At 36.8% G+C, this 18,697-nt stretch overlaps 1 protein-coding gene, 1 long non-coding RNA gene and 1 pseudogene across 6 annotated transcripts; 2 read left to right on the top strand and 1 right to left on the bottom strand.

Moving 5' to 3' along the window:
• Positions 1-335: 335 nt before the first annotated feature.
• LOC128028852 (E3 ubiquitin-protein ligase TRIM39-like) lies at positions 336-3,001 on the top strand. The gene is made up of 6 exons (XM_052616177.1): positions 336-875; positions 980-1,075; positions 1,230-1,463; positions 1,541-1,682; positions 2,026-2,052; positions 2,148-3,001. The coding sequence occupies exons 1-6, from the start codon at positions 336-338 to the stop codon at positions 2,684-2,686; spliced, it is 1,578 nt and encodes a 525-aa protein (XP_052472137.1). The 3' UTR covers positions 2,687-3,001.
• A 9,495-nt stretch (positions 3,002-12,496) lies between these two features.
• LOC128028601 (odorant receptor 131-2-like) lies at positions 12,497-13,472 on the bottom strand (annotated as a pseudogene).
• Positions 13,473-14,389: 917 nt separating this feature from the next.
• LOC128028620 (uncharacterized) lies at positions 14,390-17,250 on the top strand. Of its 5 annotated transcripts, none has more exons than XR_008187174.1 (6): positions 14,411-14,493; positions 15,179-15,259; positions 15,835-15,895; positions 16,117-16,304; positions 16,398-16,488; positions 17,039-17,250. It is a non-coding gene; the product is annotated as an uncharacterized LOC128028620 (long non-coding RNA). The 5 variants fall into 5 exon arrangements; XR_008187173.1 differs by having other exon boundaries at positions 14,412-14,493; positions 16,147-16,304; XR_008187176.1 differs by lacking the exon at positions 15,179-15,259 and having other exon boundaries at positions 14,390-14,493.
• The last annotated feature ends 1,447 nt before the right edge of the window (positions 17,251-18,697 follow it).

Below are 18,697 nucleotides of genomic sequence, written 5' to 3'. Positions count from 1 at the left end.
TACACATACCATACCTCAGCTAATTATATGTAAGCGTGAACTTGTGAAACACTGGTATACTGTATGAAAAAGTAGTTTGATCTGGGAAATATTACAGAATACATATAAAATAATGTTTCATTCACAAAATGAGAAATGTGTTATGACTTTTTCCTGAATAGGTTTAAAGAGGGGAAGAGCAATGGCTTCATTAACTTCACAAAAACAAAGTAAGAACGTAAAGAAAACTTCTGGCTACACCAGTAATTCAGTAACTGAAATAAAGAGAGAAAAAAACATCCCATCAAGTTAGACTGATTTTACAATATTCCTGTTTATGTATACATAAATTCTAAATGCAGATAATAAATTGTGTTTCTTCCTCTTCCTATTTAGCTCTGTCAGAAGAGATCCAGTGTTCGATCTGCCTGGATTTGTTCACTGATCCAGTCAGCACTCCATGTGGACACAACTTCTGTAAGAGCTGCCTGAACCAGTGCTGGAACAACAGTCAGACCTACAGCTGTCCATTCTGTAAAGAAACATTCAGTAAAAGACCTGACCTCGAGATCAACACAGCACCCAGACAGAATAAATCTGAGGTTCTCTGTGATATCTGTGATGTTATTAAGATGGAAGCGCTGAAGATGTGTCTGGTGTGTCAGAGCTCTTACTGTGAAACTCACCTGGAGCCTCATCAAAGAGTCGCACATTTAAAGAAACACAAACTGATCGATCCCCAGGAAGATCTTGAGGACTATATCTGTCAGAAACATGAGAAACCTCTGGAGCTGTTCTGTAGAGATGATCAGACATGTGTGTGCTTGCTTTGTGCTGTAACAAATCACAGGAATCACAACACTGTTGCTGTAGAGGAGGAGAGCAGAGCCAGATGGGTTGGAGATACATGCATTATTTATTTAAACAACATGATTTTTTTTCTTTTTTCGTGTTTAATTTATAAATAGATATTAAAGATAAAATGTGTCTTTGTCTATAGACCAAGTTGGAGGACATGCAGACAGACGTGCAGCAGATGATCCAGGAGAGAATGAATAAAATTCAAGACATCAAACACTCAGCAGAACTAAAAAAAGTGAGTACTCTCAGGAAATTATTGCAGAAATAATGCAGATGTTAAAAAAAATGGTTAGATCTTAGAGTTATTTTCTATAAAGATCATTGAAAACATTTTGTTTATGCTGTGATTTACTTTTCAATCATAAAGAAAAATGCTATTGATTTATCAGACAGCGTCAGAAAAAGAGAAAGCGGACAGTACTGAGCTCTTCACTGATCTGATGCGCTCCATTGAGAGATGTCAGTCTGAGCTGCTGGAGATGATGGAGCAGAAGCAGAAAGCAGCAGAGAAGCAGGCTGAGGAGCTGGTTAAAGAGCTGGAGCAGGAGATCACTGAGCTACAGAGGAGAGACACTGAGCTGGGGCAGCTCTCTCAAACTGAGGATCATCTGCGCTTCCTACAGGTCAGTGTCCTCCTGTCTGCTCACATCACAACACAACTCTCCCCATGCTGAGGGATTTCTGCTCTCTCCTGCTGTAGATTTACCCATCGCTGATCAGACCTACATACACCAGCAGCTGGTCTCAGATCAGTATTAGTGAAACTCAGCTGAGTGTGACGACTCTGAGGAAAGCTCTGATTCAGCTGCAGGAGACTCTAGACGAGAAACTCAGCAAGTCTGGTAAGAAAACAGAATATTATCTTTTGATAGCAGTGAATAAAGCTAATATGAAGGTGGAAAAAGTATCCTACAGATAATAAAAATATGCATACAAAAAAAATAAAAAATAAAAAAAATCAACATCACAAACTAATATACTTGCTGTCCCTCCTCTCACGGATATATTTAAATAAAACCATAGAAATGATCTGACCTTAAACATGTTGATTTCAGTAATATGTAGGCAGCAATAATAAAACCAGCAGAGAAACAAACCGGAGTTTGAATAGGAACTTGAGCTGTATTTAAGTTGTATTATATTAAAACTTCTGCAATAATTGTCCATTGTCATTTGTCTTCACAGTGATAAAGAGGATGCAACAATATGCAGGTACAGTTTGTGATGTGCTTGATTAGACTGTCACAAATAAGAATTTAAAGTCATATACTATACATTCTGTGATTCATATCTGATCTGTCTTTCAGTGGATGTGACTCTGGATCCTGATACAGCTTTTCCAAAACTCATTCTATCTGATGATAGAAAACAAGTGACAAGTGCAGACTTTGATATTGTACTCAGAGATAACCCAGAACGGTTTAATTTTTGTTCCCTTGTCCTGGCAAAAGAGGGTTTCAGCTCAGGAAGATTTTATTTTGAAGTGCAGGTAAAGGGAAAGACTGACTGGGATTTAGGAGTGGCCAGAGAAACCATTAACAGGAAGGGAATGATCTCAGAGTGTCCTGAGAATGGATATTGGGCTATAGTTATGAGGGATGGGTATCAGTACAGAGCTCGTGAATCTCCCTCTGTCCCTCTGTCTCTGAAAGTGAAGCCTCAGGTCGTAGGTGTGTTTGTGGATTATGAGGAGGGTCTGGTCTCCTTTTATGATGTGGAATCTAGATCTCATATGTATTCTTTCACTGGTCAGTCTTTCACTGAGAAACTCTACCCACTGTTTAGCCCGGATAGTAAAAAGGAAGGCAAAAATTTAGATCCACTGATCATTTTACGTGTCAGTTAAAATTACAATTAAAACATGAAACTTTAAATTAAAGCTGGGATAATAACAATAGAGAAACCAAATAGAACCCCCAAATAGAAAATTGGGGTGCTGGAAGAATGATGGAGGAACAATGGTGGGTCGGCTGTATATACTCTATATATGTTATGATCTAATGGATATATGTATGTACTCATAGTGATGGCATTTTTCTAAGAATTAAAAATAACCTAATTTGGAAAACATTGCAACTAAGGCCCCACTGGAACAACCCTGATCGCAACACACAGCTATGTGTGGGCAAAAAGATGAAGAAACGCATTCAAAACACAACACTTCCCCCATTTGTCTCATTTTCAATAAATTAAAAATACTGAGATTCAAATTTTACTTAAAGGGGTCATATGATGCAATTTAATCTTTTTCTTTCTCATTGGAGTGTTACACGCTCTTGGTGCATAAAGAAGATCTGTAAAGTTGCAAAGATTAAAGTCTCAAATCCAAAGAGATATTCTTTATAAAAGTTGAATGTCAACCACTCCTACTTAAAAAGGCTCATTCCAACACGCCCCCACATTTCTACGTCATGATGTTGGAAGATTTGCACAACCCTGCCCAAATCCTCACCCAAAGAAAGAAGGCGTAAATTTTATTCTTGCTTTTGCCACCGGCACCATGTAGTGTTTCATTGTGAAAGTGAAGCTACTTTATTTGGCCTTCCAAAACAACTAGAAATCAGTGGTTAAGTTGTATTTACAACACTGTGCCGGAACGGTCACCGTGATTTTCCAAGTAATACATGTTCCTGGATCAACATCTTTTGATGATCCTGGATCAACATTATTGTCCAAAATTATAGACTTAACTCAATCCCTACCCCTAAACCTATCCCTATCCATATTTTATTACTAAAATCAGTGGGAAATGATAGCTGATTAACAAGGGTGTAGAAGCACCTAACTCTGATTGTAAGCCTAAAACAGATATTTGCTGCACTTTGTGAAATCACACTCACTGTCCCGGAATAGTTCAACCCAATTATTCAGATGTGTGCAGCGCATTTTGTGGAGTACGAGGACTATTTCCTGTGAGAGTAGCCTAAAATGCCACTGTCTGTTTTTTTTTTTTTTTTTTTATGTGGGGCAATTCCAACTTTGCAAGGTCATTCTGGCTCTTCTGACCCACAGTCTGTAAGAATGTTTTTATATTTAAAGGATTTGCCACTGATGATTCATACGCAAGTTCTAAACATTGTAGAGTACCACTTGTTGTTTGTCGTTTCTCCAATCCCAAATGCAGATATGGTTTTATTTTTACGTGGTGCGATACTCAACGCAACGTGAAAAATGACAGTATAAGTCATTATAATCAGTAATTATGCGAATTATGTCCCAACTGGATGCAACAAATGCCTAGTTTATAATGGGTTTTATTTGTTTTGTCTCATTGAGCCAGGACACAAGGCATCACATTATGGTAAGGGGCGTAACATTTCTGTCACATGTTTGAGGTATTCGGCCAATCACATGCACTGGATAGCTGGCCAATCAGTGTACCTCACTTTACAGAACCATGAGCTTTGTAAAAATGTAAGTATTTCAGAAAGGTAGGTTGTAGAGGAGAAAAAATAATGTACATTTAAGGAATGTGTTTTTTAAACCACATAAACACATTGCATTACACCAAATACACAAAATAATGTTATTTTAAGCAACGTTATATGACCCCTTTAAGCCAGCATGTTCAGTGATACCATCAAAAAGATTTTTGAATTTTGGTACATTTTTTTATTTATATAGTGTTGATAATACAACTAGTTAATACTGCAAGTTTTGTTATGCTATCATGCGTAGAAAAGTTTTATCGATGCATGTCACAACTAACCACGCATTAGTTTGTGCCCTGCTCACCCCTAATCTATGTTGTCTTTTTAATGTCCTTTTAAGTAATGTAATATGACTACTATCTAGATTACTTTTTATTAATCAAACTTGTTTTAATGAATAAATAAAATGGTTTGCAAATGTATTTACACAACAATTGTGAATATAGTAAATAGAGGGATTTTAAGAAAGAAGCATTAAAAAAGAAAAATACATATCAGGGAGACTCTAATACACTGCCATTGTGTGGATAAGTAATTATGTAATTCACAAAAAAGTGACTGTAATCTGAGTATGATAATTTTAAAATGTAATACACTCTATAGGGTATATTATATAATTTACAAGTACTTAATTTTTGGAATCTAATTATGTAATTCAGATTAGGTGTAAGGAGATTCTTCTTAGCATTGCATATAGTTACAAGTGTTCTCTGATTGGTTGTTCCTTAATTCAATTATCAGGGTTGAGCATTTTGAGGTTAATCTGTACCTTCTTTTCTTTATAAAAATGGTTTTAAGATGTTTATATGTTTCATGAATAAATGTCAGAAATATATGTAAACATTTCTCTCTCTCTGAGTAGTGTATGGGGTTTGGAACCATCTTACCAGATTTAGTGTATCTGTGCTATATGGTCTCTGACACTGCAAGGCAGAAAACTAAAATAGAAGGTCATCAAAACAAACACATTTGATTTAAATGTGGGGGGGGGGGGTATGGGGGAGTCTCCCGGGTACCCGCAGCCTGCGAATGGCAATGATTGTATTTGACGAGTGGGGTGGGGCTGAGAGCCGTGGGAATGGGTCGAGGCTGGTGGAGTGATTAGAAATGAGCGACACCTGCACCACTCACCGGTCTCGAGTCCCACGGAGGAGCTCTGGAAGTGTAATGGGGTTTAGTTACAACATATAAGGATGAGAGAGGACCAGGCCTGGATTTTATTTTGCGTTTTGGTTTGTGTGCGGCAATCGTCCGTGAAGGGCTTTCGCGCTGTTTTGTGTTTATTTTATCATTAAAGTTTTTATTAAAAAGTCCGCCAGTTCCCGCCTCCTTCTTCCCTTGATTATGAAGTTTTTATAGCGTTACAATATATTTAATGCATTATAATTTAATTCTTATACCATATACTTAAAAAATTTGTTCTGAACAGTATCAGAAATTGTATTATTGATATTAAGGAGCACTTCACGGATGAAAAAGAGTCCATATTCAGGAAATAGAACCCTCTGGTGAACAAAGGCTTTATTCGTGACAGGGACCAAGGGTGTGGGGGCAATGTTACCTCAAATTACTTTCTTGCGGTGCAAAACTTTTCTCTATTTGGGAAATTTCGGCCACGTTAAAAAAACATTCTTTATATCAGACCTGTGAACATAAAAAAGTGTGTACATAAAAAAGTGTGTAAATGATGCACATTTTAGGTTACTTGAGGAAACAATATTTACAGTGCTGTGTTACTCACCAAGAAATTCTGGACAGCATGTTTGATTCGCATTCTCTTGGAGGCTGTGGAGGAAGTGGGCTTAGACTGGTTGGCTCCGGAAGAGCCCACCCGCAGCCTCTTAGATGAGTGGTACCTGCCAGGATGCGGTCAATCCTCCCACCCGACCAATTTTTCCCATTCATGATGAACATCTTTTGATTATCCTGGATCAACATTATTGACTAAACCCAATCCCTACCCCTAAACCTAACCCTACACATAATTTATTCCTAAAATCAGTGGGAAATGATAGCTGTTTAACAAGGCTGTAGAAGCAACTAACCCCCATTGTAAGCGTAAAATAGATATTTATTGAAAAGTTATATCTCAATTCTGATTGGTTGATTGGAATGTTGTTCCAGGATCAACAAGGATGTTGATCCAGGAACATGTTGTACTTGGTGAAATCACACTCGCCGCATGCATCATATTCACACTGTTATTTGCTACACTTCTGCCCTCATCTCCATTAATGGCACTGAAGAGAAATGTTATGGCATGCCCTGTCCTCTTGAAAAGGCGGTCGCTGCTTATCTCTGCCCTTTATTGGATGTTCAAGATGCTGACTTTGAAACAGATCCTCACACAGATATATCCAGGGGTCTGTTGTTAGTGGTGGATCTGAGAGATACTTACTTCGACATCCAGATAGCCCGTCATCACAACCCCTCATGGTTCTTGCAATTCACATTCGAGGGGGTGGCTTATCAATATTCAGTCCTGCCATTCGGATTGTCTCCAACCCTGCACACTTTTACGAAGTGCGTGAATGTGGCTCTTCCCCCCATCAGGCTTAAAGTTTCCTATCAGAGTGCGGTTCTACTCCACCAGAGGAATGGCCTCCTCCTGGGCTTGGTCCAACGGAGTTTCAATTTGTGATATCGATGCGGCTGCCGTCTTGTCTTCACCTTATACCTTCACCAGATCTTATATCCTGGGTGTCCCTGCCCTTCAGACATGGATTTGGTCTGCTTAATTTATCTAATCCCATGAATAAGTTACAAAGGTCTTATGTAAACCCCAGTCTGTAGGCTTAGGTCTCATTTTTGTTGCTTTTTTCAGCACCCGCATTATGGGCGCTCCAGGGCTGGGCTCACAGAATGGCTTTGTTCTGCACTTGCTTATAGCATGGCACTATTGGATGCATTCCCCATAAGTGTACAAAGCAGTACCTCAGCCTTCCTGGAGATAAGGGAATGAGCGTTGCATAAGCTGCTGTGCTATAAGGCTGCATGCAAGTTGATGACTGTCCCTATGTAAAAAGATTCTGAGGAATGGTATTCTGAGACTTATATAGCAGTCAGCTCCACCCTTTTGGTAGGTTGAAGCACCATTTGTTCATGCAGCTACACGAACATAAAAGAAATCAGGCTTCAGTATCAGAGTTAGCAGCAGCCTCTAGCACTCCATGTAGAACTGGGCCTGAAGGGGATTATTATGCTTTCGCTGCAGCAGACATACTCAGTCGATGATGGACTGGTAATGCACAAATTACAATAAAGAATCACGAGTTTCACACTACAGTATCGGACACAGTTAAAGGGGAAGCTAATATGACAGTAGTTTACAGTTTTGTGAAGCAACAAAACAAGTGAATATATGGAGGATATATGTAAATATTGATCCTTAGAAGTCATAATATGCAAACAGCCACGAACCAATGGGTGTATACCATTTGCTCAGGGCTAAGTAAAAAAGTATATGGCATATGTATAGCACTGACTACACAACTGGGTGGGGTCTATCCCATCTCCCTCCGGGGGCTCATAAAATTTAAAATGGCAATACACATTAAACAATAAAATGAACTAATATTAGCAACAGTAAATTTCATAGGGTTAAATTAAAGTATTCTGACAGTGTGACAGAGTTGATAACCACCATTATATGCAAAATACAATAAGCCCATCGCAACTGGCCCACCTTTCCATGTACTTAGCCCTGAGCCAGTGGTATCGCTTCTCTCTCTTACAGTAGTTGGTAGTTACAGCTGGTCGTAAAATGGGCACCGCACTTCATTGGTGTTCCACCGATTTAAGCCCATGTCACCTCGGGAAGGCTCAACAGCAGATGCAGTGTCCTGGATCTACCCCTGCTGACCACCACCAACTCTATTTAGTTTTTGCCTTTCAGTTGGTTGGCTCTGCCACCGCACCTCCAACTGCATCCAGATCCACTGAGGTGCTGTTTCATCCTGTTTGGTTACCTTGCCCATCTGTTTCCTGGCCATCCCTTCAATATCCAGCCACCCAAGGGTTCTCCAGAGTGACTGCCCACCAAAACCTCTGCAGCCGACCCCTAATGGTAAATTCCAGGACTTCCATCCATTTTGCTGGCTCTCAAGGATTAAAAAATATTGATATTTCTCGCACTTATGCTCATGAGCCTGCTCCATCCTTTCTTCCCAGGTATTGTTAATTAATATAAAAACAAAGTTGAACATAGACTTGATTATCTACTCATTTAATATGCATTTCACATATACTGCATGACTTGGATGCAGCAAAATGTAGAGCACATTTTAATCGGATTAAAATGTTGTCCACCAAATTAAATTCATGTTTTGCAACCAACCAAGTGATGTGATATCAACTTGCAGAAAATATCATAAAGAAGACCCAACAGACCCAACTGTCAGTCAGTCTCTTAAAATATCAGATAAATTCACCTAGGGCTGTGAAATCGATTAATCTCAAAAAATCTCATCCTAAATAAAAATTTGTGTTTACATAATATTTGTGTGTGTACTGTGTATATTTATATGTTAATATAAATATACACACATATACATGTATATATTTAAGGATCATATGATTTGTATATAATATAATTCATATGATTCAATTTCTTAAACATATATATGTATTTATATAACACACACATGTTATGAAAATAAACTTTTATTTTGGATGCAATTAGTTGATTTTGCAGTTCTAATTTACCTCTTTATGACAAGGCAAGGTTAGTTCAAGTAAACTGAAAATACATTTATTAATAATTCATGATATTTGTAAAACATTTCACACATTATCACAGTTTATTCACTATAGTTTATAAAATGGTAATAAAATATGACCAGAAACCGTGTCCAAATAAATTCATCTAATTTTGTGTTGAACACTATTAGTTTGACTAGCTAGGACCACGCCACAAACCAACTGGGGAAGAGTAGAAAGAGGATGAAGGGGGTCGAGGGAAAGGGATGATGGTCAGGTTGATCAGGGCATCTTGAATTGATGGCTCAGGGAGACTCAGGGTGGGGGTACTGTCTCTAGCGTATATTTAGGCCAGACAATGAGGACCCCCTGATACAACCTGATAGAAATATAATGTGGGATAAGGTTGGCTGAATGGATGAGAAAGGGAGGGAAGGGTGGGTTCGAGAGAACGAGACTAGCAGAGCGGTGTGAGGTGGCCCAGTATATATGGAGGTTTGGAAGTCAGGTGATTGTTTGAGGCGTGGCCCTGCTCCCGAACTTTAGTTAACCTCACTTAACCCCATATTGTTTACTATTAACTGAATCATTTAAAAATTAACTATATATTTGTGTGACACTAGACCTATTTATAAAATGGTATTGCATGTTGATTATAATTGATTTCCTTAAATTACATTATTTTAAATTTAAATATTAAACATGATTTATTAAAAAAGAAAACATGTACAATGCATTTGTCAGTTTCTTACCAGACTTGGTGAGTTTCTCATCTAGAGTCTCTTGCAGCTGAATCAGAGCTTTTCTCAGAGTCGTCACACTCAGCTGAGTGTCACTAATACTGATCTGAGACCAGCTGCTGGTGTATGTAGGTCTGATCAGCGATGGGTAAATCTACAGCAGGAGAGAGCAGAAATCCCTCAGCATGGGGAGAGTTGTGTTGTGATGTGAGCAGACAGGAGGACACTGACCTGTAGGAAGCGCAGATGATCCTCAGTTTGAGAGGGCTGCCCCAGCTCAGTGTCTCTCCTCTGTAGCTCAGTGATCTCCTGCTCCAGCTCTTTAACCAGCTCCTCAGCCTGCTTCTCTGCTGCTTTCTGCTTCTGCTCCATCATCTCCAGCAGATCAGACTGACATCTCTCAATGGAGTGTTTACAATGGAGCGAAATAGTAATCAATCTAATGAAACAGTTGATCAGTTTGGAACTGCATATTAATGCAACTCTAACTATTTTTGCTTAAAAATATATGGTAAAAGTAGGCTTAGTAGTAGTATGCTAGTATTCGAATTCAACCTTGATTATGTCCATGTGTTTTGGAAAAAAAATAATTGGCTTTTAGCACCTCCCAGTGGACGTTTCAATACTGATCTGTTGCAATACCCAAGTAATAAAACAGATTTCCCTTATCTGCCAAGGTCACATTGTTGTTATCTTCCTCTCTCCACTCTCCTCCTCTACAGCAACAGTGTTGTGATGCTTGTGGTCTTTCATTGCACAGTGCAAGCACACACATGTCTGATCATCTCTACAGAACAGCTCCAGAGGTTTCTCATGTTTCTGACAGATATAGTCCTCAAGATCTTCCCCGGGATACAGTTTGTGTTTCTTTAAATGTGCGACTCTTTGATGAGGCTCCAGGTGAGTTTCACAGTAAGAGCTCTGACACACCAGACACATCTTCAGCGCTTCCATCTTAATAACATCACAGATATCACAGAGAACCTCAGATTTATTCTGTCTGGGTGCTGTGTTGATCTCGAGGTCAGGTCTTTTACTGAATGTTTCTTTACAGAATGGACAGCTGTAGGTCTGACTGTTGTTCCAGCACTGGTTCAGGCAGCTCTTACAGAAGTTGTGTCCACATGGAGTGCTGACTGGATCAGTGAACAAATCCAGACAGATCGAACACTGGATCTCTTCTGACAGAGCTAAATAGGAAGAGGAAGAAACACCATTCATCTAAATTAATAATTACAATTTGTTGAAAAAAAAAAAAATTGTCAGTTGATATGATTTTATGAAACTTTTCATATTGTCCTCTAATGAAAATTCGGCCATCGCTAATTTTTCACTCTATTCACATTAAACACAAAATATATACATTTATGTGAATATATGTGAATATAGAAATGTCTCACTGATTCAACTGTTGGCAGTTAAACATGCTGTACACATGAGTCAAAATGATCAAAAAGAAAGTTTTTTTAGAGTGTTGACTTGAATTATATTATATTAATTATATATATATATATATAATAACAAAAAAATACAAAAACTAAATTGATCACAGAATCTCAAACCTGGCTGAATTTAAATGTTTATCTTTAATTTAATAGTTTATTAGTTAAGTTTAAGTTATTTATTTACAGACGTAATCACAAATTATTGGAAACAAATGGGGAAAAGAAACAAAATCAAGTATCAAAAAACATTAAATGTTTTCACACAAATCAGTTGTATAGTAAAATATCAATGTAAAACAAGCATAGTTTTCCATGCACTGAAAGCTCTCACCTGCTCTCTACCTGTGATGTCACAGCTCCTCCTCTCTCTTCTCATACTGTTTTTTTGCGTAAGCTTTAACATTAAAATCATTACTTTAATATTCAATATTAATTAACTTTGGTTTGTACATTTAAAAACTGCTGTGGCACAACCTGCATTATATTTATCAGCACTTTTATACAGATTAAAAAAGTGGAAAATAAAGCATCGGGGTTGTGGCTGATATTGACCAAAAAGCATGAATGGATGCATACTTTAAAAAAATCCAGGTTACATACTACTTCAATAATGTATTTTATTCCAAGTGGGATGCAATAACCTTGATATTGTATACTGTATTGTACAGCTATTACAGGATGCATATAGTGTGCTCTAAAACACAGCAATTGGTATTCTATATAGAATTGATTATATGAACATACAACACAGAACAGTTTAGATGTAGATCTAAAATCATTTCACACAGTAGTGTAACATATAAAATATATTCTGAAGAGTAGAGAGCTGTCATTCTTGGTTTATAAAGAACTTTTATATGAGAAAACATTGAAAAATATTGATAAAACTTTTTTAAGGAGAACTCTTTCCACAATCAGCATTTGGCTATCTGTGTGATGATAATTTGTCAGTATAGGCCTATCCCAAAACTATCTATCTATCTATCTATATATCTATATCTATATATATATATATATATATATATATATATATATATATATATATATATATATATATATATATATATGACAAATTGTTTCACCAATAGCTAGCACCTGACACACTGTTACAACATATCTTTAGTAAAATCCTATCGACTTTGTCTTAATAAAAACAATCTGCATCTTGTATATTACCGTCACAAACATTTTTATATTTAATAGACATATAGAAACATACAGTAGCATACCCACTGTGAGCCAAAATATATTTAGAAATAAGTTATTATAAATAATTAAAATGAATGCTTAACAATAGTGCTGTTCATGTGAATAAATCAATACACTAAACATTGAGCGAGGTTTAATTGTGTATGGAAGTGCTTACTACACCTCTAAAGGTTTTATCATCTCCTGTTTTGTTCTTATTATAAACCAAAATGCCACAAAAGGTATAACATTTAAGAGCATCATAAAACTTTTTGTCTCTTAATCCATAAATTAAGGGACTCAGACAACGAGGCAAGATCAAAAACAATATGAAATTTGTGTACCTTACATTCACAAATACAATGACATCTACTTTCCATAAAGGCATTTCTATATAAGGCATTAAAAGCTGCATCATACACAGAAGCAGCTGAACACCGTGGAGAATTATAGTTTTGAGACACTTGTTTGTGGAGTTCTTCCTCTCGGAGGAGGCAGATCTGGCTGCCAACATAATCTTGATGTAGGTGGAAACAATAACACAAAACATTATGATGAATATGAGCTGCAGACTCGTCGCTCTCATGTCTGCCAGCCATTTTTTCTGTAACATCACCTCCAAGGTACACACAACATAAAGGTACAAGACATCAGGAGGAATGTAAACAAATGAGACTATGAAAATAAACAATGGAATGACAAAACTGAAACTCCATATGACAAGAAGCCCAATGAAGGTGTTTTTAGGTGTGGAGATGCTGGCATGTCTAAGAGGCATACATATGGCCACATAGCGCTCCAAACACATGGCTAAAAGAGTCATGGGTGAACAAATAGCGAAACAAAGACAAAAGTGTGCATAAGATATAGCAAGGAATTATGTGCACGGGGTACTTGTTAGATGACCCCACAAGATTTAAATCAGTCAACACCATAAGAGTAGAGTCAACAAAAAGAGTCTGAGCAAACAGAATGTAGCGTGTTTCCCTGAAGGTCTCTTTCTTCAGAAAGGTGAAAATCATCAATCTGTTCACACAGAGAAGAATCCCCACCGGTACCTGCACCAGCAAAAGCTTCTCTTTACTCGAATTAGATGTGCTGCTCAAATTGTTGTTTTCTGTTAAGTTCATCTTCACAGCAAAAATTTGCCATGGAAAAACATCATGAAGTCAGACGATGTGACTTGTGATGTACCTCAAGGCAAATGGTGAAAACCTCCTAGCTATCCTCACTTTCTCGCAGTTTTTATAGCGCTTTAGATGGGCTGGGCCTTATTTTGTAGACACTCATATGGCATCAGATTTCATCATCTGGGATGAATCTGTTGAAGCACCCCCACTTAATTTTCCAATAGCATTAAGCAATGTAATGGTAAACTTTAATTTTATGTAATTTTAATGGTACATTTTAATTGTAAAAAAAAAAAAAAAAAAAAAAAAAAAAACTGTCAAAATACAATAAATCACATTAATAAAAACTTGGATGTTCTTTTTCTTTGTATTTTTACCATGTGAAAAGATTTTGTATCGTAACACAATTAACACTAAGCACAATCTAATCTATTAACTGTTACGATAATTTTAAGTAAATGAAAGAAAGTCTCACTCCTAAGATTCTCAAACTTGTCTTACTAATAGCTTGGTCTAGATATCTGCCTTCATTTCATCTGTAGGGCAGTACTGTAGTTGGATTGACCATTTTGCACACACTCACGAATGTAATGATAGCGAATGTCTATGTGCTTAGTCTGTGAATGGTCAACTGGATTCTTAGTGCAATGACTCCTTGGTTGTCTTCCAGAATCACCACAGGTGTAACATGCAATCCAAGATCACTCAGTAGTCTTCTGAAAAAAGTGCAACAGCCCTGTCATTACTCTAAAGCACATTTTATACTTAATCTGACTTAAATTATTTAATTTTCTGTCTTGTTCTTGAGCTTAAGTAAATTATTTACTTTAATTTAAAGTAAATCTAAGTTTTGTTGGTTTAATTTAAACTATGTGCTACACATCAAATCAATAATTTTGCGTTCTGTGTAAACCACGTGACCACTGACGTAATCGTGGTTGGGTTTGAGAATTTTACGATCGACGGCCATCTTGTTTCCCCTCACATCCAGACTGCGGCTGACAGCAGTTCCACAATATCGGTGAGTAACTAATACAAAATGCTTTAATTTACTGTAACTGCATCTGATAAATATGTAACGTTATATGATGCGTTTGAATAAGTTAACTGTTTTATGGGTGCGTTTTGTCACATGTACATACACCCACGCATCTTTAATTGGGCGGATTGCATGAAGTTACTGACACGTTAGAGTGAGCAAAGAATCATGGATCAATGAAAAATTAAGAGCTTGATTATTTTAAAACCGCTATTAGCCGCGAAACAGAACTGAAATCGTTAATCCCACAAGGGCTTTCTGTGCTTGTACACCGGAGGCACGCGCACGAGACCCACAGCGTCAGCACTGTCTCCTGCCGTTTGAATATTAAAATATATACACAAAATATGTCGAAAATGTCCGTCTTAATTAGCTTAAATATAACACAGTGACTTATGAATTAAGAGAGTGTAAACTTTTGGGAGTATATTAGATTTGAGTCAATACACTGAAAAAAAGTGCACATGGCATGTCATTACTCTAAAGAAGTCGTTATAACGTTACTTGATCTAACTCAAAACATTAAATTTTCTGTCTAGCCATCAGTGTTATGTAAATATTTGGTCAATTTAAAATTAAAAGAATGTATTGTTAGTGTAAAATATACATTTATGTAAATTGAAATTTAAAATATTGGTTCCCATTGTCACGTGATAACGTAATCCAGGGTCATGCGTGAGGACGTTCAGCATTCTTGTTAAACCGCATGGATGAACTCGGCGTGGTAAAACGTGAATAAAGAAAATTGGTAAGTAATTTTAAACGTACATCTGGGCCGTATTATTAAAATTATACGTGTATGATTTCATAAAATGTTATGTTTTACTGGTGTTTTACATACGGTTAGTATTAACGTACTAGTTTGACTGCTCTAAATCGTTTAGAAGGTTTACACGTTTCCCTCATTACAATGTTAAACCGAGTGGAAATAAAATAATACAAGAAAACTGCTTCAGGTGAGATGGATTGATATTGAAACGTAGTATAAAGACTGTTTCGGGTATGCTGGAGTGCGATACTGTACTGCTACATGTATAAAGTACATGCACGCTTCAGACACTTGTATAGACTTAATGTTTTTATGAAGGTATATATTATGATGATTTTTATTGATTTATGAAACTCATGTTCGCAAGTTATTCGCTCTGCTTACTTGTATGGTCTCTCATTCATGATTAACATTAGCTTTACATGAAGGCCCAAACACATGTCTTTAGTGACATGCCTAAACACTTATTTTAACTCATTGTGTCGACCAGCATACTCGCTAATAAGTGATCTGTTTATGTGAGCCAGGTGGTTAATTCATTTTGTCTTTTGTAGGACGGGGTACTGCTGAACAACAATTAGGACAGGTTTTGAATAATCCAGCCACATGAAAAACGTAAGTAATTTGCACCATTTAATTTTTGCTTTGGAGGATAAGGCTTGTTATTTATCTTTCTTCTCTCCTATGCTCTACCTCACCATTCTCATTGGCAAGTAACTCAATGTGAAAATGTCTTGGATGCCCTAATTATATGTTTTGTTGTTTAATGCATTGTGTGCATATGTCTTTTACAACTAGTTCTCAAAGTAATCTTTTTTATTTTATTTTTTTTCCAGAAGTCTATTTTCTGTTTCTCTTTCTTACAGATTAATGCAGAATTTTTTCGCAACACGACCTTACCTCTACAATCAAGATTTATGGCCTCTTTGGACAGACAGACAGCTCTCAGCTTCTCCAGGTTATTAGGAGCAAAGGTGGAGCCCTCCGTGAGAAATCTAAGGACACTATTAAAGTTATGGATCAGGTATTGGTTACATGCAAACAAATTTGCTTGTGGTGATCAATTTAGTAGTGTATTGGTCTAATAAAAACAATACATCTTGAACATTTTGTAGAGTTTGGACATAGACATCAGAAGAGAGTGCCTGCTGAAGTGCCTGATCACATAACTTGGTGAAGATGCAAGCTGTCTGATCAAAGAATACCAGGTAATGTAGACAATGTAAACTACTGAAATATTCTACAACCATGTTTGCCTTAAAGTTATATTTCACTACCAAATCAACATTTCCCTATGTTTTACTCGCCCTCAAAGCATCCTAACTAAATTTCGATTTGGTAGTGACATATCACTTTATAGTTAAATTACTAAATTGTGTTATCATTTACACATCAGCCTGTGTGACTTTCTTCCACGAATATGTCTGTGATTATCTACAATGGTCAACACATTGTACGAGCGTTTGCTTGTACAAAGTGTTTAAAAGCATTTTCAAAGCTAAAGAAAGTGTAAAAGTACATCTTCACCCAAAAATTTTCATCACTTACTCTACTCTTGTAATAAGCCGTTTACATTTTATTTTTATGCTGGACACAAATGAAGGTATTTGAATGAAAGTTAGCAACAGACGTTTGGGCTCTACATTGACCTCCATAGTAGGAAAGCTACATTTTGGAATTTTCAGATGAAGGGATATTTTTTGTTATTATTATTTTTTTTTTCACATTCCCTCAATTTACTCTCTCCTATGTTTTTAGGCTGACCAGAGGGAGGAAGCAGAGAGAGAATTTGAAAAGACCACCATGGCGTTTTTTGTGATCCGTGAAACTGATGCTCTTAGTCGTGCACTGGACATTTCCATTGTCATTGACGGTGTGGAAGTACTCAATTAATTGCCCTCTGTTGCATGTGCCTGTGCATGTGTATTTGTATCAGGATGTTATTATGACAAAATAAACTGTCAAATGTTTGATGCTTGAAGTCATTCATCTTAGTTGATAAAATTACACATTCTGAAAGTAATTTTTGTTTTCATATTACATCAATGTTTTAAATTGTATTTGTTTGGATATTTGGTTAGATAGAAAGTAAAATAATTAAGTTAATACAAAGAAAAAACATTAAGACAAAGTATAATTTGAGATCTCATTAAACTTAAAAATATTATTTAATTCAAAGATACTTTTTGCTTTGGCTAAGTAATAGATAGTTAATTCTTTTCAAAGTAAAAATTTTAAGTTGATAAAAAGTAAAGTAATTAGATGTAACAAGTTGATGCAATTTTTTTACTTTGATCCAATGAAACACTTTTTTCAGTGCATGCGCATTCTTGAGCTGCCTGACTAAGTGCAACATACTCAGCCTCCGCTTTTGGGATGAGGTGTGGGATTCGACCAACTCAGCATTTGAGTATCCGATCAAAGTTCTTAGATTCTGATCACTCATATTTGAGAGCAAGTTTCAGGCTACAATTCAAGTACCGTAGAATCCTCTTCACTGCCGTCAGATGCACAGCAATTTGATGGGCGTTGAACTTTGATACAACACTCACTTCTTGTGCTATGTCACCACCATAAGCTACTACTAAATATTGTAGAAACATAATTTTCTGTAAAGTTGCTTTGTAACGATCCGTATTGTAAAAAGCGCTATGCAAATAAACTTGAATTGAATTGAATTGAATGTCAGGACATGTGGCCATTGCAGCATACAGTAGGCTACATACCATGGACTGGTAAGTACTTGAGTTTACAGGTTTGCTTACACCGTAATTTTTGCTTACGCCATCTTTTGCATCAGTTGGAGTTGCAACAGGATTGGCATCATGCATGCCATATTTTTGAATAATGACTTTGATATAATGCTTCTGATGAAGAAACACAGTTTCTCTCCTCGTCCTGGATGACAGAGATACCCAAGATATAGGTCAGTGATATACCATGTCCTTCATCTTCTAGCACATCTTTCAGCTCTTTCATGCTTTCCATCAACCCTGTGATCAGAATCAGATCATCAACATATACAGCCAATACCTCCAGCTCCTGTTGAAATCTCATGAAAACACATGGGTCAGATGTACTCTCTTTGAAACCAATGTTCTTCAGGAACTCTGTGAAAGTTTTTCTCCAGCAGCAAGGAGACTGCTTTAGCCCGTATGTTGATTTTTTTCAGTTTGCATACCAAATGTTCCTCCCCTGGTTTGACAAATACCTCTGGTTGCTCCATGTAGATTTCCTCACCTATCCATTTAGAAATGCAGTTATTACATCCATCTGATGCACTTGTAATTTATTCTGGATGGCGAAGGACAGCAACATACAAAATGAGCTAAATCTTACTACAGGTGAAAAAGTTTAATCATAGTCAGCACCATACTTCTGTGAGTATCGTTTAGGGACGAGTCTGCACTTATATCT

This window comes from Carassius gibelio, chromosome A15 (assembly GCF_023724105.1).
Source record: "Carassius gibelio isolate Cgi1373 ecotype wild population from Czech Republic chromosome A15, carGib1.2-hapl.c, whole genome shotgun sequence".
Taxonomy (NCBI): Eukaryota; Metazoa; Chordata; class Actinopteri; order Cypriniformes; family Cyprinidae; genus Carassius; species Carassius gibelio.
The sequence above is the reverse complement of the archived record's forward strand: the minus strand, read 5'-3'. Positions and strand labels throughout refer to the sequence as shown.

Coding starts and splice junctions, on each gene's coding strand:
- LOC128028852 (XM_052616177.1), top strand. CDS start 336: ATGCAGATAATAAATTGTGTTTCTTCCTCTTCCTATTTAGCTCTGTCA. Junction 876..979: donor AGGAGAGCAGAGCCAGATGG/GTTGGAGATACA, acceptor CTTTGTCTATAG/ACCAAGTTGGAGGACATGCA. Junction 1,076..1,229: donor ACTCAGCAGAACTAAAAAAA/GTGAGTACTCTC, acceptor TTGATTTATCAG/ACAGCGTCAGAAAAAGAGAA.